Here is a 23785-nt window from a genome sequence, read left to right as displayed (position 1 = left end):
CAGTGCAGAAAGAGGATGAATGATCTCATCTGCTCCGCCAGGGTAAATCATCCTTCAACACCCCCCAATATGCAACTTTCATCATGGCATCATGCACACAAAAGGCTACTCCCTTCAGGGATCCCACACAACTGTTAGCGGGGGGTCACATCAACACTCATTCTCCCACCAAGACTTTCACATCACCACCATCCCATCTATCATGTTGCTCACACTTCATCCTCTGGCCCCTCTGGGGAGGGCTTACCACACACAGGGGACATGCACCTCACCCAACCTCTGCCCCATCCCTTCTCACCACATGCCTTTCTTCTTCATACAGGCCAAGCTGGTGGACAACAGGCACAAGAGAGCGCAGACCAGGGGAGGGACGGCTGGCATTGTCGCCCTCACTGAGTGTGAGGAGGCTGCAGCCGAGCTGGCTGGGGAGGGCAGGAATCGCTCCTGTGGGGAAGGGGAGATCGGCCTCTCGCAGCAACTGAGTATGGATCACAGCTCCATCACTTCATCGAATCCTGACATTCACAGTGAGTCATGTGCAGTCTTATCTAGCTCATGCTCAGTAATTGAAACTCTATTTTCCATTTTCTAGGCACCAGCAGACTGAGCCCCCAAGCCAGTCCAGCACCACCAGTGTGAGCCCCTGGACTTCATCCGAAGAGGAAGCTCTGGAAGAACCGTCACGACACTCACACGCACCCTCCACCAGCTCAGCGAGACACATGTTGGTGGGGCACAGATGTAGATTAGGCTTGGGCTCACTTTCTGGAGAACACTTCACTGACACGTCCCCACAGCAGTCAGAGGCAGGAACAGCCCAGGTCTCTGATACTCAGAGGGCTGCTGGAGACCAGCCCACCCGCTCGGTCTGAGTCAGATGATGAGCCTCTGGAAGCAGCCGCCAACTGAATGCTGGAGATGCAACAACAGGCGGCAGAACATCAGGCAGAGATTCGACAGTCATTCAGCAGACTAGAGCGAACGATGAAGGAGTCCGTCCATGTTCTGTCTGATGTTGTGGCTCCAACATGCGAGAGCCTCGAGGTCACCATGGGAAGGTTGGTGACCATCGTGGAGACCTTGGTCCAGCAGGTCTTGCCGGATTTGCGCTCAGCCCTGCACTCCATGGCCACACACCCTGGTGGGCGCCATCAAGATGTAAGTGACATGGGGACGAGGCACCTTGACCCCTCTCCAGGTGCACTATCTCCTGCAGGAGTCAGGGTGGGGCCCCTGGGCACCCACAGAGAGGATGTGTGTCAACTGGACAACCTGGGGACCTCCTCTCAGGAGACTCCAAGGGTGTGCAGCCGCTCACAGCCCCCTCTGCCTGTGACCCTGTCCACTCCAGCTTCCCGGGTCGCCGAGGGCGCTACTGTACCTGAGCAGGTGACTCTTATCAGGCTTGGGGCCCTCCAGGCCAAGAGCCACCAGAGGACGTCCGCCAAGGTCATCAGAGACATCAGGATGTAGCAGTCAGCAGGCTGTCTCCACCTCTGCTGCAGATGTCGGTGCTGCACCCAGGCATAGCGCTAGAGTTAGGAAAGTTAAGAAAAATTGATGTCACTTTTGGATTATGGGTATGCTAGACATGTAAATAAATTGCACTTTTGTTAATGCATTTGAATGTTCCTGTCAACTGAAGGCCTTGTGATTATGTTCTTTGGAATCCTCTTATTTCAAGGTTTAGCCTTTCTCCCACTCAGTAATAGTGTCCCACTGAGAGATTCACATTCCTGTGATGTCAACCTCAGTTGAGCTAGTCTCTGCACCCTTGAGAGATGTCAGGGAGATTTGTTTACACCTTTATCAGAAGCGTGTGATGTAAACATTTCTAAACCTTCTTTCTGAAGAAACATCACTGAGTGAGGACAGCCCATCAGCATTGATAATCTAGCAGCATGTGTCTCTCCTCAGTGGTAGTGGCAGAAGAAAAGACATGCACGGGAGGAGGAGATCCCTCGGCATGTCCTCACCTCAGTTGCAGCAGTGTTTGCATCATTAGATTGTGGCAAAGGCTTCAAGTTTTCTCTCTCATAGCTCTTGTTCCTAAGTGGACTCTTAGTTCCCAAAGTGAACTCACAAACAGGACCTCATGGACCAAAGCAAAGATCATGGCCTGGCGATTCATGAGGCCAGAATGTGCGAGTGTGAATGTGGGACTCGTTCTCGCTGCAAGTGGGTGAACATCCCCTGAGATGAAAGTAAATGGCATTGAGGGCTAGGAGAGATATGGCCATTTCCCCTCACTTAACTTTACTCTTCCTGGAACCTGTCAGCAGTTATCGTATCACGGGCACGTCTTCCCCGTCTTCCTCCTCCATGGCACGTGATCACGCTCATACTGACCCTCAGCAGCACATCACCACACCTGAGCTTCCTGGGCCTACGGATCTTCATCCTTCGATTTCTCTCATCCTCCTCCTGGTCATCCCCTGGCAGGGGTTCACCTCTTTGCATTGCCAGATTGTGAAGGACGCAGCACACTGCGATGATGTGGGAAACCCTGTCGGGAGTGTATTGGAGTGAGCCACCTGAGCCGTCCAAGCAACTGAAGCACATCTTCAGAAGCCCTAAGGTCTGCTCTATAAGGGAGCGTCTGGAGCGGTGAGTAGTGTTGTACTGAGGGCGATGCCAGCGTTTCAGTGGGTACCCCTTATCCCCAAGCAGCCATTCCTGCAGACATAATGGCCCCTCAAAAATCTCAGGTACCTGGGAGTGACTCAGGATGTAGGAGTCATAGCAACTCCCAGGGTGCCAAACGTGCAGTGTGTGCTTCTGGTGATCACACACCAGTTGTACATTGATGGAATGATAGTCCTTGCAGTTTATAAACATTAGGGGGCTGCTGCTATGGAGCGCGTATAGCCACATGGGTGCAGTCTATTGCACCCTGCAATGTAGGGAAGCCTGAGATGTTGGTGAGGCTGGTGAATCTTGCAGCCTGGATTTCTTCATCCAGAGCAAACCTGACATAATGATGGGCCTTCCTGTAAAGGGCATCTATCACCTCCTTTATGCATCAATGTGTTGTGGACTGAGAGATGCTGCACAGGTCACCTGTTGACCCTTGGAAAGAAGCAGAGGCCAAGAAATTGAGTGCAGTGGTCACCTTCAAAGCCACTGGCAGGGGATACCCTTCAACTCCATGTGGCGTCAGGTCTTCATGGAGAATGTGGCATATGTGATGTACCAGAGCTCGGGACAAGTGCAGACGTGCATGGCATTGCCTCTCTCTCATTTGTAAATAGGAGACTCTTGGACAATAAACCCGAGGTCTGGTGATTCATCTCCATTGTCTGAGGGTCTCCTCCTGAACCTTCTGTTCATGCTCTGGCTCTGCTTGACCATGTCCCTCCTGCTGGAGCTGCGTGCTGAGCCGCACCTTTCTCCTTTGCCTCCTACATTGCATTAGGACCCTGACAAAGGCAGCATTGAGCCCTGGATCCATATCTGCTTTTGCCTTCTCTCTGAAAGGAAATATTGAAGACATTTATGATTCAAGAGACAAGAAAGTGAAGCTCAGAAGATGACACATTTGGAGATTGTAAGGGTCCATAGTTTTTCCTGCCCTACTTGCATGGCGACTGATGCCACCTTGTCCCTGAGACATTGGCAGACACATCGAGGTGACCAAGATCACAGATATGTAACATCTTGAGCCCTGCATGGGATGCTAAAGTTTAAGTAAGATGAGTGACCCAACCTGGCTCTATGCTCCAATCTCTGATGTGGCATATTAATGACCAATCAGTTGTTCATGGTCAATGAGTGGATGCCCTTTGACCCATTAGGAGTGTCAAATCTGGTGAACATATGACAGGCCTTCATTGATGGAATGACAGGGGGTCAGTTAGCTCAGCTGGTTGGATGCTGGTTTGTGATGCACAGTGATTCCAACAGTGCAGTCCAATTCCCATACCAGCTGAGGTCATCCTTCTCAACTTCGCCCCTCGCCTGAGGTGTGCTGACCCTCAGGTTAAACTCACCACCAATCGTGTCTCTGTTGAGAGAGAGCAGCCTATGGTACTCTGGGAATACGGCGGCCATATATGATGCAGCTCTGCCTCCTTCAGTATTGCCTGAATTCCCAAATTCTGCATTCCTGTTTTACTCTTGAGATGCAGCGACTGATGTGTAGCCACTGAGTTCTGAGTAGCCCTTTAACAGTGCTAATGAAGCCGTTGGCTTTAAGTGGCTTTCAGTGCAAGGTCTTCCTCCCTTTCTTCCTAAGCAGACTCCTGCTCACTTCTATGGCAACAGAGGGCAACCCCAGAAAGGCCCTCCCTTGTGTTTGCCCTTCCTTCTCATTACCATTCCACTGCCTTCCCTCCCCTTTGCCCCTCTCCTGTTCATCAACTTGACCCTCGCCCCTCAGCCCACCCCCGGTTGAAGTGCTAGTCTCTGAAAGCGGAGGCCTGCAAGAGTACCACAGTCCGGTGGTGCTCCTCGGGACAATGAAAGCAAAGAGCAGTAACAGTCCAAACCTACAGCCCCAGCAGAGTGGCGTTCATTGCAACAAGACCGGCGCAGCGCTAAGGCAGGTATGTTCCACTCACCAGGAAGTTACCAGTGAACTGAGGTCCGACTTGTGCACAGCACCCCTTTTCAAACGGATTTGAGGCCGATGTAATTTTCCCTGGTATGATGCAAGATTGAAAGGCGTGGCACGATTCCGGTGAGCAGCTGTTTTAATGAGCATTCTACTGAATACAAATGGCGTTTGTGGGATAACCAACCTGCAATGAACACACCGTCAGGAGAATTGCAACCTGTTTTTACGATGGCGGGTTTGCAACTTTTTGCCTGCTGCTGGATTCTCCACTCCCATCTACCACGAAACCCGCCACGGGCGGGATGGGAAAATTCCACCTGTTGTGTCTTTTTCAACTAAACGAAAGCTTGGGGGCCAACCATTCCCTGGTCCTTTCCCTATGACAATGCCTTGACCAATCAGTTGACTTGCCCGGTTTGAATTGGCTGGCAGTTAACTGTTCCCTGATGCATCGCCATGGCAACGCCTTTACCAATCTGTTCACGGATGCTGCCAGACCTGAGTATTTCTAGTACTTTGTTTTTGTTTCTGTAATGTGTACTCTGGCCTTGTAGAGATGTGTCACCATGAATCTGACTTGTGTAATCTGCTTACTGGATTTAGTCGGTTTTACGCCACACAACCAAAATCTGATACAAGTAGTGGATATTACCACACAGACCAGGAGCTTTTACAGATAAAACCATTTATAACTTATTTCACAGGATTTCCTGTCCATGTAAGTTTGCTTTCTGAATTGAAATTTGAACTATGTCGGCACTTTATAAAGACAAAACCACAGCCCAACATTTTAAAATGGAAAAATCACACAGCAACAACTTTTGACACTCTTGGTCTATCAAGGTGCAGCTCCGTCCGCTAGTGGCACTGTAGTACAAGTTCCTCCTCTTCTCAACCCTTGACTTTCTCCCTCACCCTCAGTCTGCCTACTTTTTTTTAAATTAAGATTTGCTGCATTTTTCGAAAATTTAAATTTGTATCGATCAGTTTTTTTCTAGTGCACATAGTGCTATAGTCCAAATTTCATAGAGCACAACATGTCTCCAGCTCCCCCCCCATGTTTAGATTTGGTAGAATGGCTGACCCAGCGTTAAAGATCCTTCACTAAGTTGCGTCGATGTGATATGTGATGGGTCTCCTATTTGCTGTCTGTTGGATTTGGTTAGCCCAGTGCTGGCTACAGAATTATGGTACTGAGAACTGGAAATTCAAAAATAACAAATGCACACACTCAGTATCTTTCACTATGCCCTATACCACATGCGAGCGCTGTGCCATCTCTCCAGACTCCATTATTGCCTCTGTAGAACTCACTGCTGGGAGGAGGGAACCTTGCTCCTTGTTTCCATGCCCTGTCCTCGTACCCCTCGACTGAGGGAGGAGGGTAGGAGTGGTCATGCTTGAACAACATCATCTCGTGCAACTCCATCAGGTATGCCATTAATTTTTGGTACTACTTCAGGTGCCTTGACTCAAGCTATTCGGAATTTTGCCAAGAGTTTGGAGGCGTGGCTGATGAGTGCAATGAGCGGCTTCCCTCAGCAGATGGTTCGGACAAAGGTAAGGCTGGATATGATCATCTTTATCCAACACTTCTGCCCTTCAAACTGTCCTTAACAAATTCACCCTGTCAGATGTGTTTTCATGGAATGGAACCAAATGCAATTTTTAAATTCCTTTTAGAGGGTTTTAGTTTTGGAATACTCAAAACCAAATATGTCCCTGTATTTTTCCCTTTTAATTCTGCTTTTACTGTAAACAACTTGAATATTTTCTGTGGGAAAACGAGGTGAAGGGCCAAGGTTATGGACAACACTGACAAAGTTGGGAAAAGATAGGGCTATGGCTAAGAAGTAATTTTTGGGTGATTAAGTTGTAGAAAGAGTGCGAGTAAAAAACCTTAAAAAAAAAAGTTCCTTATGTGCTCATTCAATATTGACAGTGTTATATAGAGTGGCTCAGGGCCTTGATTTCTTCAGAGCGAAACTTTTTCTTAACTAAAATAAAATGTTAATGCTCATCCTGTGTATCACATGTCAAAATTTTTAGCTGTTTATCCATGGAAGGATTTAGGTATATTTTTACTGAGTTCAATTTATCTTGCAAAGAATAAATCCACAGAATCATCATTGCTGGAGATGCGGCTTAGAATTCCAACACAGTATCTATTCAGATAACTAATAATGATGGCAGTTCACGAAAAAATCCCAATAAACACTCACATGAGGTGTTGGAGTAGCCCTGCTTGCTTGAACTCAGTAGGAGTCCAGGCCTAAGAGGATGGACGTTCTTTTTGATTGGCAGTTCAACTGGTCAGTCCCTGACCACCAACCTAGAGAATGGTTGGTGGTCAGTCTGTTGGCTTTCTGCCTAACACAGGAAAATGCACAGATGGTTTTCATTAGTAAAGAAGCCAGGCCAAGAAGTTGAGGGTGCTCTGAATACAGGGCCAAACAAACTGACTTTTCCCATCCAAAGTATGCATAAAGGTCACTAACAGAGACAGCATGGCATACTTTATTATTTGTCATGTTACAAGGAGTGTCAGGGAAATGAGGCGAATAAGTGAGATTTATTGTAAATTTTACACAAACAATTTTTGTGAAATATATCAGCCTGTTGATTTGGTTTTGTCTCACTAAAACATTTATCAGACAACTTTTGAAAGATTGAAGGAGTGCTTGGTAGAACATACAACACTGCATTATCCAGCTTCACTGTTACAGCTTTGGGCACACTCATATGACTAGCTATTGGGCAGCAAAGGTAAACCCCTGATCACAGGGGACTCTTAAGGACAGACCAGTGATAGAAACCCCAGAATTTGTGGCACCAGTAATAGGAACCAAAGCGATTGATGGTGAGGATGAAATTATTTGCCCGTTTGATTATTTATTTTGGGGCAAGAGGCACTGACCAATGCACTCAAGTCTTTTTTTTAAATAATAATGCAAAAAATGTAACCACCTTCAATGCAATCAGTCTGTAATTGAAGCTGTTTAACACATCAAGCATTATTGAGGAACCAAATCATGATAAAGCCATCAACTCATTTTATCTGGAAAATACACACAGCACATTGATTATCCCACTTTGATGATAGCTGAGGATATGGAATGAGGATTTTCAGAAGTGGGTGTTGGGAAGTCTTGTTGTGATGCATTGTGAGCAGTAGTTTGTTGATTGGCTAAGTGCTCTATTGTGTTTTTTTTTAAGGTGGGAGTAGTTAGTGCCTTTGCCCAAACATTGCGCAGGTACACCTCCCTGAATCACCTTGCACAGGCTGCCAGAGCCGTGCTACAGAACACATCACAGATCAACCAGATGCTCAGTGACCTCAACCGTGTTGACTTTGCCAATGTACAGGTGAGATCTCTCAGTTAGATTGTTAATTTGCATCATTTTTTCATCAAACCCCCCATCCCTCTATTCTAACCCCCAACACAATTACAGGTAGCCATGGATTTCCTAAGATTGAGGTAATCCATTCAGCTACCTCTGTCAACAACCTCCTTCATGCTTTCCTGCCTTTGCTCATCCTACCCCTCCTACCTTAATTTTGTAGTTTCTCTTCCATCTACCTTACCCTTTTCAAGGTCAACTCTTCATGAGATGCATCATCTACTCCCAAGGCCCTCCACACCCAACTCTTGACTGCCTCAATCTCTTTATTGGCATACTTGCTTAATACTCCCTTTGCTCAAGAGATCCTTTCAAAACTTCTGTCTTTACCCTGCTTCTTCCTCAAAAAAAATCTATTGACCCTTACTCCCCCAACTCCAACATCTGTCTCATCTTTAGCCTCCCTCCCTTTCCTCTGCGTGAGCATGATGTAAGCTGCTAACTAGCTGCTATCTCACCCAAAACTCCCTGTTTAACTTTTTAGTCTGTCTTCTGACCACCTCACATTGCTAAAAGCTCTCTGGCCAAAATTATAGGAAATATTCTCTGTGACAGCAACCACAATGCTTTATCCCTCCTGGTCCTTTTCGATTTCTCCACAGCCTTTGACACAGGTAACCATATTGTTCTCCTCCATTGTCCAGTTCGGTCAGACTGCACTTGTATGGTTCCATATTTACTTGTCCCAAAGTAACTAGACACAGTAACAATGTTTTCCATCAGTCTTGCAGTGCCCCAGAGTTTCCCAGAGGCTATTATCCTTAGGCCTCTCCTCCTCCTCATATACATTATCCATAGGCACAGGGTCAGCTTCCCTTTGTATGTGAATGATGTCTATATCTATCTTTCCTCCAATTCCCTTGACCAAATAGCCACCTCTGACCCATCACACTGTCTTGTCTGATATTAAATTGTGGATTGTCAAAATTTCCTCCAACTTGACATCTGGAAGATTGAAACCTCCCATTTCTCATTTCCACTATTAACCCTGGTTCCTTGTCAATGATTCCAACTCCTTCCTGGTCACTCAATTAGGCAGAATCAGGGTATGCTAAATCTTGATCTTTTTTACTGGCATATCATCGTCACCTCACAGTTAATTCCAACTTTTTTCAAAAATCAGCCATCCATAGCCTTCCCTGCACTGAGTCTTGCACAACAATCGTCCCTAGACACACAGATCTATATCATCTCCCTGTCCTTGGTGCACTGAATTTAAAATCCTAATCTTCACTCTCTGATCTCTGTACACCCTCACCCCACCTTGCTCTTATCTTTGCAACCTGTTCTATTCTTGCATTTGTTCATTCTGCCTTTGATGCTGCAGCTCTGGTTTTCTATGGATCTCCTTTCCCTCTCTCCCCATATCGTTTCAGTCCCATTCTTTGGAACTCTCTCAAGCTCCTGTGCCCACCTTACATCTTTCCCTGCCTTGAAGTACGTTTTCCAGTCAGATCTCTGGTTCACTCCCTCACCACGACTCACCATCTGTTCCACTGTTATTTATCCCTGTGAAATACTTAATGATGCTATTCTACTTTAGGAACTCTGCAGAAGAAATTATTGTTAGTCGCTAAGTAAACACTGCTGTTTCTTTAATTGCTTTTCTTAAATTTGCTCTTATTTTACCAACCCTCCCCTCCCCTCCCCACTCCTGGGATGTTTCCACAGATGCCAGCCTCCTTCCTGCTGTTTGGCAGGGAATTCAGATAGTGGCTGGCTGGGAAGTGACCTCTGACAGATTGGCCATCAGTCTTCTTTCAGCTAAGAGGAGGCTCCATTTTTAAAATAAAAACAGAAAGTGCTGGAAAAACTCAGCAGGTCTGACACCATCTGTGGAGGGGGAAACAGAGTTGACATTTCGAGTTAAATATGACTCCTCTTCAGAACTATTTCTTCACCGGAATTAGTAGCTTGGCAGTATTGTGAAAAGCTCAATATGTCCTCTTTGCTTTCTGCATGATCTCCCATTTCTCAGTGCAAATCGGGAGTACGGGTAGGACCCCTTACTGTGCTAACCAGTTTAACCATTGGTTAGCTCTTTCCATAAGGCTTAAATCACTAATGTTGGCTCAACACTCAGAATGTGACATCAAGATCTACAAGAGATTCTATCTCTTTATTGATTTGTAACATTATTTAAGTTAATTAAGTTAATCCCTGCCATTAAAAGGACCTTAGTTTAAGGTCCCGCATGGGAGGCTGATAACGAAGATAAGAGCCCATGGGATCCAAGGCAATTTGGCAAATTGGATCCAGAATTGGCTGAGTGGCAGGAAGCAGAAGGTGATGGTCGAGGGGTGTTTTTGTGACTGGATGCTTGTGTCCAGTGGGATTTCACAGGGATCGGTGTTGGGTCCCTTGCTGTTTGTGGTATATATAAACGATTTAGACTTGAATGTAGGAGGGTTGATCAGTAAGTTGGTGGATGACACGAAAATTGGTGGGGTGGTAAATAGCGAGGAGGATAGCCTTAGATTGCAGGAGGATATAGACAGGCTGGTCAGATGGGCTGATCAGTGGCAAATGGAATTTAATCCAGATAAGTGTGAGATGATGCACTTGGACAGGACAAACAAGGCATGGGAATACACGATGAATAGTAGGACCCTGGGAAGTACCGAGGATCAGAGGGACCTTGGTGTGCATGTCCACCAGTCCCTTAAGGTGGGAGGACAGGTAGATAAGGTGGTTAAGAAGGCATTTGGGATACTTGCCTTTATTAGCCGAGGCATAGAATATAAGAGCAGGGAGGTTATGCTGGAACTGTATAAAATGCTGGTTAGGCCGCAGCTGGAGTATTGCGTGCAGTTCTGGAATCCGCATTATAGGAAGGATGTGATTGCACTAGAGAGTGTGCAGAGGAGATTTACCAGGATGTTGCCTGGGCTGGAGAGTTTTAATTATGAGGAGAGATTGGATAGACTGGGGTTATTTTCCCTGGAGCAGAGGAGATTGAGGGGGGACATGATTGAGGTGTATAAAATTGAGGGGCATAGATAGGGTAGTCAGGAAGGAACTTTTCCCCTTGGTGGAGTGATCAATTACCAGGGGGCATAGATTTCAGGTAAGGTGCATGAGATTTAGAGGGGATGTGAGGAAGAATTTTTTCACCCAGAATCTGAAACTCACTGCCTGAAAGGGTGGTAGAGGCAGAAACCCTCATAACATTTAAGAAGTATTTGGATGTGCACTTGCGATACAAGGCTATGGGCCTAGTGCTGGAAAATGGGATTAGAAAAGTTAGATACTTGTCTGACCGGTGCAGACTTGATGGGCTGAAGGGCCTTTTTCTGTGCTGTAGACCTCTATGACTATGACTTAAGTAAGAACCACTGTGATTTATCTATTTTTACTTTTCCCATTAATGTTATTTTAGCTGAAGTTGATTTACTCTGCCTCAGCGATGGAATTTGAGAGATTATTTGTCCATCATGCATGGAGGCCTGCAATTCTACTGATGAGCAGGAAAAGATCTACTAATCCACCTGGCCTGTCCCACAAAATGAGAGTCATAGGGCTGGATTTTAGTCCCCCCCCACCAGCGTATTTGATGGCACTGCCCACTCCTGATCTATCTCCCAAATGACGCTGGATATAGAAGGCGTCAGGCTGACTGCCTGCCCTTAGGCCTATTGAGGCCCTGGCGTGGTCACATTAGGGTCTTAATCTGCCTCTGCCACTATTATATGTGTGGCAGAGGAAGGTGGAGGCAAGGCAGCTTTCATTGCGGGGTCTCCTGTCGGGCAAAGGCGGCGGGGGGTCTCCTTTAGGGGCTCCCCAATACCCACCAGAGTCAACTCCCCAACAAACCCTCCCCACCCTCCGATCAGGCCCCCTCTTTTAAGCCTTCTCCCCCCCTGGCTTCCATAACCCTCCCAGCCGAAGGGGTCTCCCATCCAGGCCCATCTAAAATACCAGACTTACCTCCGAGTCTGGGCTCCATGACTCTTCTCCTTGGGGACGGCCTGTACCCCAGCAGTGGCTCCCCGCTCAATCCCGGCACTGCTGGGACTACAACCTGATTGGCCAGCAGCTTTCTAAAATGGGACTTGTTCCCAGATGGGGTTGGAAGTCCCATACGGAATCAGAAGAGATGTGGAAGGGGTTGGGGTGAAAGTTAGTGAAGGCTCCTGTCACAGCTTTAGAACATAAGGAAGTTCTGTTAAGACATAATGCATATGGATAGAAATAATATTTTATAATGGTGTTAAGATAGAGGGAGAGATCTGCAGGTGGTTCAGAGAAATATGTAAGGATGTGACAATAATATTGAGTGATTTTAACTAGCCCAAATAGACTGAGATAAAGGTCATGCTTGCGATCATAGTGCAGAATGTATTTTAGCATCTAAAACTGCTTCCTCAATCCGTCTTTACCAGGCAAAGAACATTATTTGATTTAATACGGGAAAATGGACTGAGAGAACAATTGGGAAATGGTGACCTTAGTATAGTTAGGATCAGTAGGGTGACGATGATATAATACACTTTAAGATGCTGATAGAGAAGGACATAAGTATGATGAAAAGGTTAAGTGAGTGGGCAAAGATCTGGCAATTGGTGTACAATGTGGGCAAATGTGAAACTGTCCACTTTGGCAGGAAGAATAAAAAAGAAGCATATTATCTAAATGGTGAGAGGTTGCAGAGCTCTGAGATTCAGAGGGATCTGGGTGTCTTAGTGCATGAATCACAAAGGTTAGTATGCAGATACAGCTGGGACATGTGCATTAATTTCAATAAAAACATTTTCAGAAAATTTAAAATCATTCATGAAACCCCATCCTGCCCATGGATGAGGTTCCATGAAAAATGTGAAGGCCACCTAGGCTCTTTGCCTGTCCACCAACCTTAAGGTTGGATGGGCAGCTCCATTAATTATTTTATTTGTTAGTTAAATGGCCTTAATAGGCCTTTGACAGTTCGACGGGTGCACCAAACTGAAAATCTAAATGACGCCGGGGGACACGCCTGACGCCACCCCATGTCATTTTATGCCTCAGCGAGCAGGACTGACCAATGTAATTCCTATATTTAAGAAAAGGAACCAGAACATGCCCAGGGAATTATAGACTTATCAGCTTAACATCATTGGTAAGAAAAATAATGGGATATCAAAAAAGAGAATAAAAGAACGTCTAGAAATGAGAAATATAATAATGAATAGTCAGCATGGATTTCAAAAGGGAAAATCTTGCTTTACCAAACTTATTGAATTTTTTGAACTGGTAACAGAGAGTAGACAATGGTAATGCAGTCGATGTAATTTATCTGGATTTTCAAAAGGCCTTCAATATGATGCCTCATAACAGATTAATGAATAGAATCAGAGAATGTGGGGTCAGGACAAGTGACAGAAATTATTGCTCGCTGGCTTCAGAATAGAAAGCAGAGAGTGGGAGTAAAGGGCAGTTATTCAGGGTGGGAAGTGGTGTTCCACAAGGATCAGTGCTGAGACTACTGCTGTTCACAATTTACAGTAATGACTTTGGAATCAAAAACACAATTTCTAAGTTTGCAGATGAACACGTTGGGGGTATAGTCAATACTGAGGAAGACTTCAACAAATTACAGGAGAACATTAATAAACTTTCAGAATGGGCAAATAGTTGTCAAATGAAATTCAATATAAATAAATGTGAGATAATACATTTTGGTAGGAAGAATAAGGAGCTATTTATTACTTGGAAGGTGCAACGCTAAGTGGGATAGAGGAACAAAGAGATTCTGAGTACAAATACATCAATTTCTAAAAGTTGTGCCACAGGTTAGCAAGCTTATTTCTAGAGAGAGGGGTCAGGAGTTTTAGTTCAATGGGCGCCCGCAATCGGCGGGTCCGGGAGTGGCTGAGGAATGGACCCCTGACTGTGATCGGCTCCCAACGCTATTTCACGCTGGCTGCCCAACTAATGGGCAACCAGCGTGAAGTGCGTGCTGAGAAAAGCTCGGCCGACTGAAATATTGCGCGAGTGCGCGATGACGTCAGGACGCTCGCCTGACATTATCATGTCCTATTTCACGCTCGAGCAAGTCGGATGCACGCCCCCGCATGCTCGAGCGAAAAATTCTGCCCATAGAATTGCAAAGTAGATAAGCTTTGCTAAAGCATTGAATCTTGCTTAGACCATTCTTAGAGTAGTGTGTGCAGTTCTGGTCACCATCTTATAAAAAGGATATAGAGGCACTGGAGAGGGTGCAGAGAAAATTTATAAGGCTGATACAGATATGGAAAGGTACACATATCAGGAAAGGATTGACAGGCTGGGTCCCTTTTCTCTTGAATAAAGAAGGCAGAGGGGTGGGCTATTTAGGGGTCTTAAAATTCTGAAAGGTTTTGATAGAGTTGATACAGAGAGAATGGTTCCTCTTGTGGGGAAAAGCATAACTAGAGGCTGTCAACATGAAATAGTCACCAAGAAACCCAATAGGGAATTCAGAAGAAACTCCTTTACCTAGAGAATGGTGAGAATGTGGAACGCACTACCACAGGAAGTGACTGAAGTGAATAGGATAGGTGCATTTAAGGGGAAGTTAGACAACATATGAAGGAGAAGGGAATAGAGGGTTATGATGGTAGATTTAGATGAGAAAAGTTGAGAGGAAGCTCGAGTGGAGCATAAACACTGGCATGGACTGGTTTCTGTGCCGCATATGCTATGTAATCCTATGTTATGTAAAGGAATAGAAAAGGAAAATGAATGGTCTAAAGGCAATGATGCTGGATTGGGATAAAGCCAAATTAACCGGGCAGAAAAGTTAGCAAACTTGTCGACAGATCAGTAGTGGAATTCTTTAGTTATATGTATATTCCTATAAATTAACAAGGGGTTGCATGAAAGTATAGAGTTCCATGGATAGATAAACTTATATTTTAAAAAGAATGCATAAGGCACAGGTGGACCAACAAAACAATACATTATATTTTTGAGCAATATAGCAACTTTAAATCAGGCTGATAATCATTCTTTGATTTTGTTGTGACAGGAGCAAGCATCCTGGGTTTGTCAATGTGAAGAGGGAATGGTGCAACGACTGGAACAGGATTTTAAGATGACTCTACAACAACAGAGCTCCCTCGATGAGTGGGCATCCTGGCTTGATAATGTAGTGAATCAGGTCCTGAAACCACATGAAGGCAGCCCCAGCTTCCCAAAGGCTGCCCGCCAATTCCTGCTAAAATGGTCTTTCTACAGGTTTGTAAGCTGACAGTTGCATTCGTTCTGAGCTCTTTGCATTAAACTAGTAGGACAGGTGAAGAATTGCAGAATGACTTGGACAATATTTGCAAGTAGGCAGAACCATGACAGTTGAAAGCCCATACTAATAAGTGCCTATATCTTGGATGGAAAAGATAGAGGACATAGTTGACAATTGTTGAACTTGCCAGGGAAGAGACTGAAGGAGGTCTGGGAGGTGGACAGAGCTTGTTCAGTCAGTTATTGCAATGTAGAAGTTAAGGGAGTTTGTAGAATGCGGAGTCATATTGCCAGATCAGTAGACTGTGTCAGGCCATCATACTGAAGCTGCAAGGTGCTCTGGTAAGGTTGCAGCTTGAATACTGTTATCAAGACACATAGGCATCAAAGCACTGGAAAAGTAGAGAAGAGCCACAGGGCAGTGCCTGAGTTCTGGAGTTATGAGGGAAAGGTAGAACAATGTTTCAGCTTCAAAATGAGCCAAATGAGAAGGGACCTTAATGGCATTGATAATATTTTTAATGTTAAAATGGAATTAAAATAGTTAATTGTTAGTGCTACAAAACTGATACAAGATGGGCTTTATACTTCAGCCCTGAGCCTTTCTTCACAGAGTGACTAATACCTGGAATGTTCTTTAGGTGGAGTGGAGGCAAACAAGTCATTCAAGAGACAATCAGACACTGGGGGAATGGAGAAATTGCAGGATGGTAGGATGAGTTAGATGGGCTGAATGGCCTCTCGCTTGGGTACTTAGCTTAGTGACATATAGTGACTCAGGTACACTCGAATGGAATTAATGTTGTTAGTTATGATATGAGGAATGGGTTGTGTGATTACTTCAAAGCAGTGCTCTGGAACAAAGGTACTTGTATGTTTGAGTGCTGTTCACTGAAAATATACCCTTCTCCTACTGTCGGCCATTATCCTCTTATGCATTAAAAAGGAATTAATAACAGCATCCTGGCTCTGACAATTCAACCTCAGAAATTGCAGAATCCCATAGGCTACCATTGGAACTTTGAAAGTAAAAATGTGATGCTAGATTTACAGAGTCATAGAGTCAATAAGGCACAGAAGGAGTCCATAAAGTCCATCGAGTTCATGCCAGTTTGATATAGAGCAATCCAGTCAGCTTCATTACGCCACTCTATCCTCACTAGTGACTAACTAATTTCCTTTGAAATCATTAATTGTCCCCACCCCCACCCCGCCTGCCCGCTCCTCACTTGTAGGCAGCGAGCTCCAGGTCGTACTACTCACTGAATAAATAAGTTCTTCCTCCCATCTCCCCTTTATCTCCTACCAGAACTCAAATCTGTGTCCCCTAATTGGGGTTAGACAGAAGATTACAATCAGGTCAACCATGATCTTATTTGAATAGCGGAGCAGGTTCGAGGGGCTCCTGCTCCTTATTTGTATGTTCATAGTCCTAGTGGGAAGAATTTTTCTTCATCTAAATCTGTCGTAATCTTGTACACTTCCATCAAATCTCCCCTTAATCTCCCTTTAGCCCAAAGAGAACAACCCCAGCTTCTCCAAACTAACCTTACAGCTAAAATTCCTCATTCCTGGAACCATTCTGGTACATCTCTCTGCACCCTCTCAAAGATCTTCACATCCTTCCTAAAGTGTGGTCACCAGAACTGGATACAATACTCTAGCTGTGGCCAAACCAGATCTTTATAAGGCTTCAGCATAACCTCCCTACTTCTGTAATCAATGCCTCTATTTATGAAGATTGTATCCCAGGCTGTTAAAGGAAACCAGGGAGGAAATAGTGGATGCCCTGAGGATCACTTTTCAATCCTCACTAGGTACAGATGAGGTACCAGAGGATTAGAGGTCTGTGAGTGTTATACCATTGTTAAAAAGGGTGCAAGGGATAGGCCAGATAATTATAGGCCAAAGTCAGTCTGACTTCGGTGGTGGGCAAATTATTAGAAACAATTCTGAGAGTCACGATAATCTGTCACTTAGAAAGGCATGGATTAATCAGGGATAGTCAGCATGGTTTTGTTAAGGAAAAGTTGTGTCTTATTAATTTAATTTAATTTTTTGAGGAAGTAACAAGGAGGATAGATGAGGGTAGTGCAGTGGATGTTGTCTACAAAGCTTTTAGTAAGGCATTTGACAAGGTCCCACGTGGCAGACTGGTCAGAAAAGTAAAAGCCCATGGGATACAGTGGAATGTGGCAAGTTGGATTCAAAATTGGCTCAGCAACAGGAAATAAAGGGTAATGGTCGACAGCTGTTTTTGCGAATGGAAAGTAGTTTCCAGTGGCGTTTCACAGGGCTCAGTGTTTCTAGTGCATATTAATGATTTGGACTTAAATATGGGTGGCAGGATTGGGAAATGTTCAGGTGACAAAAATCGGCTGTGTAATTGATAGTGAAGAGGATATCTGTACACTTCGGAATGATATCAATAATTTGGTTGAGTGGGTGAAAAAGTGGCAAATGGAATTCAATCCAGAGAAGTGTGAAGTAACGCATTTAAAGAGGGAAAACAAAGCAAGGGAATCCTCAATAAATGGGAGGATATTGAGAGGGGTAGAGGAAGTGAGAGACCTTGGAGTGCATGATCACAGGTTCCTGAAGGTGGCAGGACAGGTAGATGAGGTGGTAAAGAAGGCATATGGAATGCTTTCCTTTATTGGATGAAGTATAGAATAAAAAAGCAAGGATGTAATGCTGGAACTATATAAAACACTGGTTAGGTCACAGTGGAATTTTGCATCCAGTTCTGGTCACCACATTACAGGAAGGATGTAATTACTCTGGAGAGAGTGCAGAGGAGATTTACAAGAATGTTGCCAGGGCTTGAAAATTGCAGCTATAAGGAAAGATTGGGTAGGCCAGGGTTGTCTTCCTTAGAACAGAGGAGACTGAGGGGTGACTTGATTGAGGTGTACAAGATTATGAGGGGCCTAGATTGTCAAGAAGATATAATAATGTCTGTAATATTATTGGAAATTATTTTAAAAGGTGAGGTATAAAGGGGGCAATTTGCATTTTTAAATAGACCATTAAAAAGAACGAGTGAAATATTACATCTAACCACGTGAAGCTCAGAAACGATGTGTTTATTTTTTTAAAGCTTACTATTAAAGTGGGTATTATGAAAGGGTTTTATTGTTAGAAGATTTAAAGTAAAAAGAAACGTAGTGACAATGAGAATTTACATTCAAAGAGGCAAATATGTAAAAGGAAGGCTGTTGTTATGAGGAGGAGGGATTCTAAGATCTAAAGCCTCTAGCCTGTAAACCTCAAGTCTGTCTGCAAGGATCCAGAGCTGAAAGAAACTCATTTTGAATGCGACTGTCCAGGGTGTGCTTTGCCAGGTGCCTGTTTAAATCTGAGTTTTACTGTTGCCTTAATAGGTGTGTAACTGAGAGTCAGATTAATTAGGGGATTTTTGTAGTTATAATAATAGTAATTTTGTAGACATATGTACGTGCTTACAATCTTCCTTGTATTAATAAATGTTTCATTTAGTTTTATAAAAAACCTCGAGACTTGGTGGTCTTATTACTACTGAATTCAAAGCCTGCATCTCGAAACATACAAATTGCAAAAATGGGGTTATGACAGTTGTTTCAAGTTTCCCTCTGGGATTTGACAACTCTGCCTTTACCATTGGCTGTCTCATAATAAAATAAAGTAGACAGGAAAGACCTGTTTCCCCCTAGGCGGAGTGGTCAATTACCAGGGGGCATAGATTTAAGGTGATTGGTAGCAGGACTAGAGGGAATATTAGGAAAAGCTTTTTCACCCAGAAGATGGTAGGTGTCTGTGGAATTCGCTGCCCGGATTGGTGGTTGAGGCAAAAACCCTCAACTCGTTTGAAAGGTACCTGGATCTGCACCTGAAATGCTGTAACCTGCAAGGCTACAGACGGGGTGCTGGAAGGTGGGATTAGAATGGGCGGCTAGTTTTTTTCAGCTGGCGCAGACATAATGGGCTGAATGGCCTGTGGTTCTATCTCATGTGCTTTGTTCACTACTCTCTCGACATGTCCTGCCACGTTCAAAAATCTGTTCACATGGACCCCTCTTTAAAACTGCCATTAAGACTATATTGCTTCTCTGTATCCCTTCTACCAAAATTCATCACCTCACACTTATCCGTATTAAATTCCATTTGCCACTTGTCTGCCCCTTCTGCTAGTCTATCTGTGTCCTGTTGCAGCCGATTGCTATCATTCTCACTGTTTGACACAGTTCCAATTTTTGTATAATCTGCAAATTTTGAAATTTTACCCTGCATTCCAATATCTAAGTTATTTATATGTATCAAAAAGGCAGTGTTCCCAGCACTGAACCTCAGGGAACACCACAGTCTACCATACTCCAGTTGAAAAATCAGGACTCGCCATTTTCTGTTCTTAAGCCAAGTTTTTACATTTTTATTCTGTGAGCCTCAATTTTGTTAACCAGATTTTTATGTGGTACTTCGTAAAATGCTTTCTCAAAATCCAAATGGACAACATCCATTGCACTCCCCTCACAAAAAAAAACACAAAGTGTCACCTGGCGGTGTACTTGATAATTAATAATGAAAACTCCCTTCATCGACCTTCTCTGTTACTTCATCAAAAAATTTAACTGCATTAGTTAATCATGATCTGCCTTTTACAAATCCAAGCTGGCTCTCCTTAACTAACTCAAACCTCTCGAAGTGCCTGTTTTTTGTCCTGATTATTCTTTCTAAAACTTTACCCACCACTGATGTTAAACTGACTGGCTTGTAGCTATTAGGAATGTTCTTACACCCTTTCTTGAATAAGAGTGTCACATTTGGCACTCTCCAATCCTCTGCCTCCTCCCCCATATCTAGGGAAGATTATGGCAAGTTCTTCTGTTATCTCCATTCCCACTTATTTTAGCAACCTGGGATGCTAGCCATCCAGACCAGGCGAATTACTTACTTAGCATAGACAGCCTTTCCAGCACATCCTGAAGATCAAATTTCACCCCATTCGTCACCTCTAATGTCTCCACTTCTACCAATATTTTGTCAGCATCCTCTTCCTTAGTAAACACTGATACAAAGAACTCATTAATTATTCTGGCTTTGCCCTAGACCTCAAAGGATATAATCATCATCCTTGTCTCTCATAGACGCCATCCCCCTCCTCTGACTTCCCACTTGCTATTTACATGGTGGTAGAAAATTTTTGGATTCCCTTTTATGTTAACTGCCATTCTATTCTCATATTTTCTCTTTGCCAGTTTTACTTTCCTCTTCACTTCCCTTCTCAACATATTGTACTTGGCCTGGTTCTCGCTTGAAGAGTTAACCTGACCTAACACCCTCTTTTTTTGTTTCTTCATATTCTCTAACTCCCTCACCATCCAAGGAGCCCGGGTTTTGGTTCCCCTACTTTTCCCTCTTGTTGGAATGTACCTAGCCTGTACCTGAAAAGTCTCTTCCTTCAAAGATCACCCATTATTCAGTTAGATTTTCCTGTCAGTCTTTGGCTTTGTTTTATCCTGGCTATATCCTCTCTTATCCTATTGAAGTTAGCCCTCTTCTAATTTACAATAGTATCCCAGTATCTTTACAATGCAGAAGGAGGCCATTTGGCCCATCAAGTCTGCATTGGCTCTCTGAAAGAGCATTCCACCTAGTCCCACTCCCCTGCCTTATCCCCGTAATCTTGCACATTCTTTCTTTTCAGGTAGCAATCCAATTCCCTTTTGAATACCTTGATTGAACCTGCCTCCTCCACCCTTTCAGGAAGTTTATTCCAGACTCCAGCCACCCTCTAGGTGAAAAAAATTTTCCTTACATCACATTTACTCCTTTTGCCAATTTTTTGAATCTGTGCCCTCTAGTTCTTGAGTGAGAACAGTTTCTCATTATTTACCCTGTCCACACTCCTCAGGATCTTGAATACCTCTATCAAGTCTCCTCTCAGCCTTCTTTTCTCTAAGGAAAAGAGTCCCAACCTCTCCAATCTATCCTCATAGCTACAATTCTTTATACCTGGAATCATTCTTGTGAATCTCCTTTGTATTATCTCCAAAGCCTTCAGATCCTTCCTCAAGTTTGATGTCCAGAACTGGACACAATATCTTATACAAGTTCAACATGACCTCCTTACTCTTCTACTCAATGCCCCTTCTAAGATACTATATGCTTTATTAACTGTTCTCTCAACATGCCCTGCCATCTTCAATGACTTATGTACATATACACTGAGGTCCCTTTGTTCCTGTACCTCCTTTAGAGTTTCTCCCTTTATTTTTTTACTGTCTCACCATATCTTTCCTTCCAACATGAATCACCTCTCACTTCTCTGCATTGAACTTCATTTGTCACTTGCCTGCCCAATCCGCCAGCATGCCTATGTCCTTTTGAAATTCAAGACTATTCCCATTACAATTGACAACATTTCCAATCATCTAATCATCTGCAAATTTTGAAATTATACCCTGCACACCACAGTCTAGGTCATTAATGTATATCAGGAAGAGCAAGGGTCCCAACACTGACCTTTGGGGAACTCCACTACAAACCTTCCTCCAATCTGAAAAACAATCATTTATCACTACTCTGTTTCCTGTCACTCAGCCAATTTCTTATCCAAGTGTCTACTTTCCCTTTTATTCCATGAGCTGGAATTTTGCTCACAAGTCTGTTATGTGGCACTGTATCAAATGCCTTTTGAAAATCCATATACACCACATCAACAGCGTTTCCCTTATCAACCTTGTCTGTTAGCTCCTCAAAAAACTCCAAGTTAGTTGAACATGATTTTCCCTTAATGAATCCATGTTGGCTTTCCTTAATTATCCTGCACTTGTCTAAGTGACTAGTGTCTCTGCAATTTCCACTTTCACTTCTTTCAGTACCCTTGGATGCATCTTATCTAGTGCTGGAACCTTATGTATTTTAAGTAAAGATAGCCTTTCCAACACCACCTTCCTCTCGATTATAAGTTCTTCTAGTGTACCAGTTACCTCCTTTCTCACCTCGGCCTGGGCAGCATCTTCTTCCTTTGTAAAGACAGATGCAAAGTACTCGTTCAACACCTTCACTATTTCTCCAGCTTCCACATGCAAATCCCCTTTTTTGTCCCTACTTTTTCCTTTACTACCCTATTATTATTTGCATGCTTAAAGAAGACCTTGGGATTCCCTTTTATGTTCACTGCCAGTCTCCCTTCTCCCTTTTCATCTTTACCTCTCTCTCGTCATCCAGAGTGCTCTGGATTTATTTGTCCTCCCTTTCCCCTTCAAGAGAATATACCTTGACATTGCCTGCAATACTTTTTCTTTGAAGGTGGTCCATTGTTCACCCACTGTCAATTCTCCCAACATTTGATTTTAACTCACTCGACTCATGCATTCTCATCCCATTGAAGTTGGCTTTCCCCCAATTAATTATCCCTGCTCTGGATTGTTCCCTGTCCTTTTCCATGATTAACCTAAATCTTATAACCCAATGGTCACTGTCCTCTAGAGGCTCTCCCACTGATATTTGATCCACTTGGGCCAACTCATTCCTCAGAACCAGGCCCAAAAGTGCATGTCCTCTCATTGGACTGGAAACATACTTATGCACAAAATTATCTTAAACACATTCCAGGAACTCTCGCCCCTTTTTTTCCCTTTGTACTATTCTTATCCCAGTCTTTATTTGGATAATTGAAGTCCTCCATTAAGAATACTCTTATAATTCTTACACCTCTCTGTAATTTCTACTTTAGTTTGTTCCTTGCTCTTCTCCACTACAAATCTGAACCTTTTGATATGATGATCACTCTTGCTCAAGTGTTCCTGCACAGACACTTGGTCTACTTCATTCCGTAGCACCAGATCCAGCAATGCCTCTTGCCTATCTGGAACAAAAACCGAATGGTCAAGGAACTTCTCCTGAATACATTTCAAAAATTCCTCCCCATTCTTATCCTTCTTCATTATCCCAATCGATATTTGGGTAATTAAAGTCCACCAATATCACCTTACAGTTCTTGCATATCTCTGATTTCCTTGCAGGTTTGCTCCTCCTCTCCTTTCTCCCTCTCTCTTTCTTTCTCCCTCTCTCTCCCCAATTGGAGGCTGATAGTGTTATGATATGGCAGGTGGTATTTGCCAGGCTGACCAAATCCACAAGGGAAACTTCGCAACTTTTGCAATTTGTATTTATTACAAGAAGGCTTGTGCACTGAAGTCAGAAGTAGATTCCATTACTGCCTTTAGAGATTTTAAAGATTAAAGTAAAACATTTATTGACAAAAGAAAAAAATTTAAACACACATAAGATTACAGTTACAGAGTTATAACAGTTCCCAAAAATTCTACTTAACCAGACTCTCAAGCACCACCCCCCCTCCCCCCACCCCCCCAATTAAAGGCAACATTCCAAATTTATACAGTTATCCAGCAATATTATCACAAGTACCCACTGGACAATGGGCTTCCAAAGGCTTTTAACACAACTTTGGTTAGTGGAACAGCAAACGTCTGCAGTATGGCTAGAGGCTTTTCCCCAAGTCTGTTTCACACAGTCACCTTTCGGGATCTCACACGGCCACACCTCTCTCAGCCTTCCATCCTTCTTTAAATGTATTTCTCCTTTTTTGATCTGTAAATCCCATTGTTTCAACTTGCCTTTAGAAGT

General features: G+C 43.8%; 1 protein-coding gene across 7 annotated transcripts in view; it reads left to right on the top strand.

Annotated features, from left to right (window-relative positions):
* LOC144688703 (DNA-binding protein RFX2-like) overlaps nucleotides 1-23785 on the top strand; it is a 911596-nt gene that overhangs the window by 96161 nt on the left and 791650 nt on the right. For 6 of the 7 annotated variants that reach the window (XR_013578459.1, XM_078555566.1, XM_078555562.1 and 3 more), the window contains 3 exons: nucleotides 5988-6115; nucleotides 7772-7921; nucleotides 14943-15151. Coding sequence is in view for 6 of the 7 variants with exons in the window: in XM_078555566.1 (XP_078411692.1) it covers nucleotides 5988-6115; nucleotides 7772-7921; nucleotides 14943-15151 (487 nt within the window). In the remaining variant the exon portion in view is untranslated. The remainder of the gene's footprint in view (nucleotides 1-5987; nucleotides 6116-7771; nucleotides 7922-14942; nucleotides 15152-23785) is intronic. The other variant, XM_078555565.1, reaches the window with a different exon arrangement.

This window comes from Cetorhinus maximus, chromosome 13 (assembly GCF_964194155.1).
Source record: "Cetorhinus maximus chromosome 13, sCetMax3.hap1.1, whole genome shotgun sequence".
NCBI lineage: Eukaryota > Metazoa > Chordata > Chondrichthyes > Lamniformes > Cetorhinidae > Cetorhinus > Cetorhinus maximus.
The sequence above is the reverse complement of the archived record's forward strand: the minus strand, read 5'-3'. Positions and strand labels throughout refer to the sequence as shown.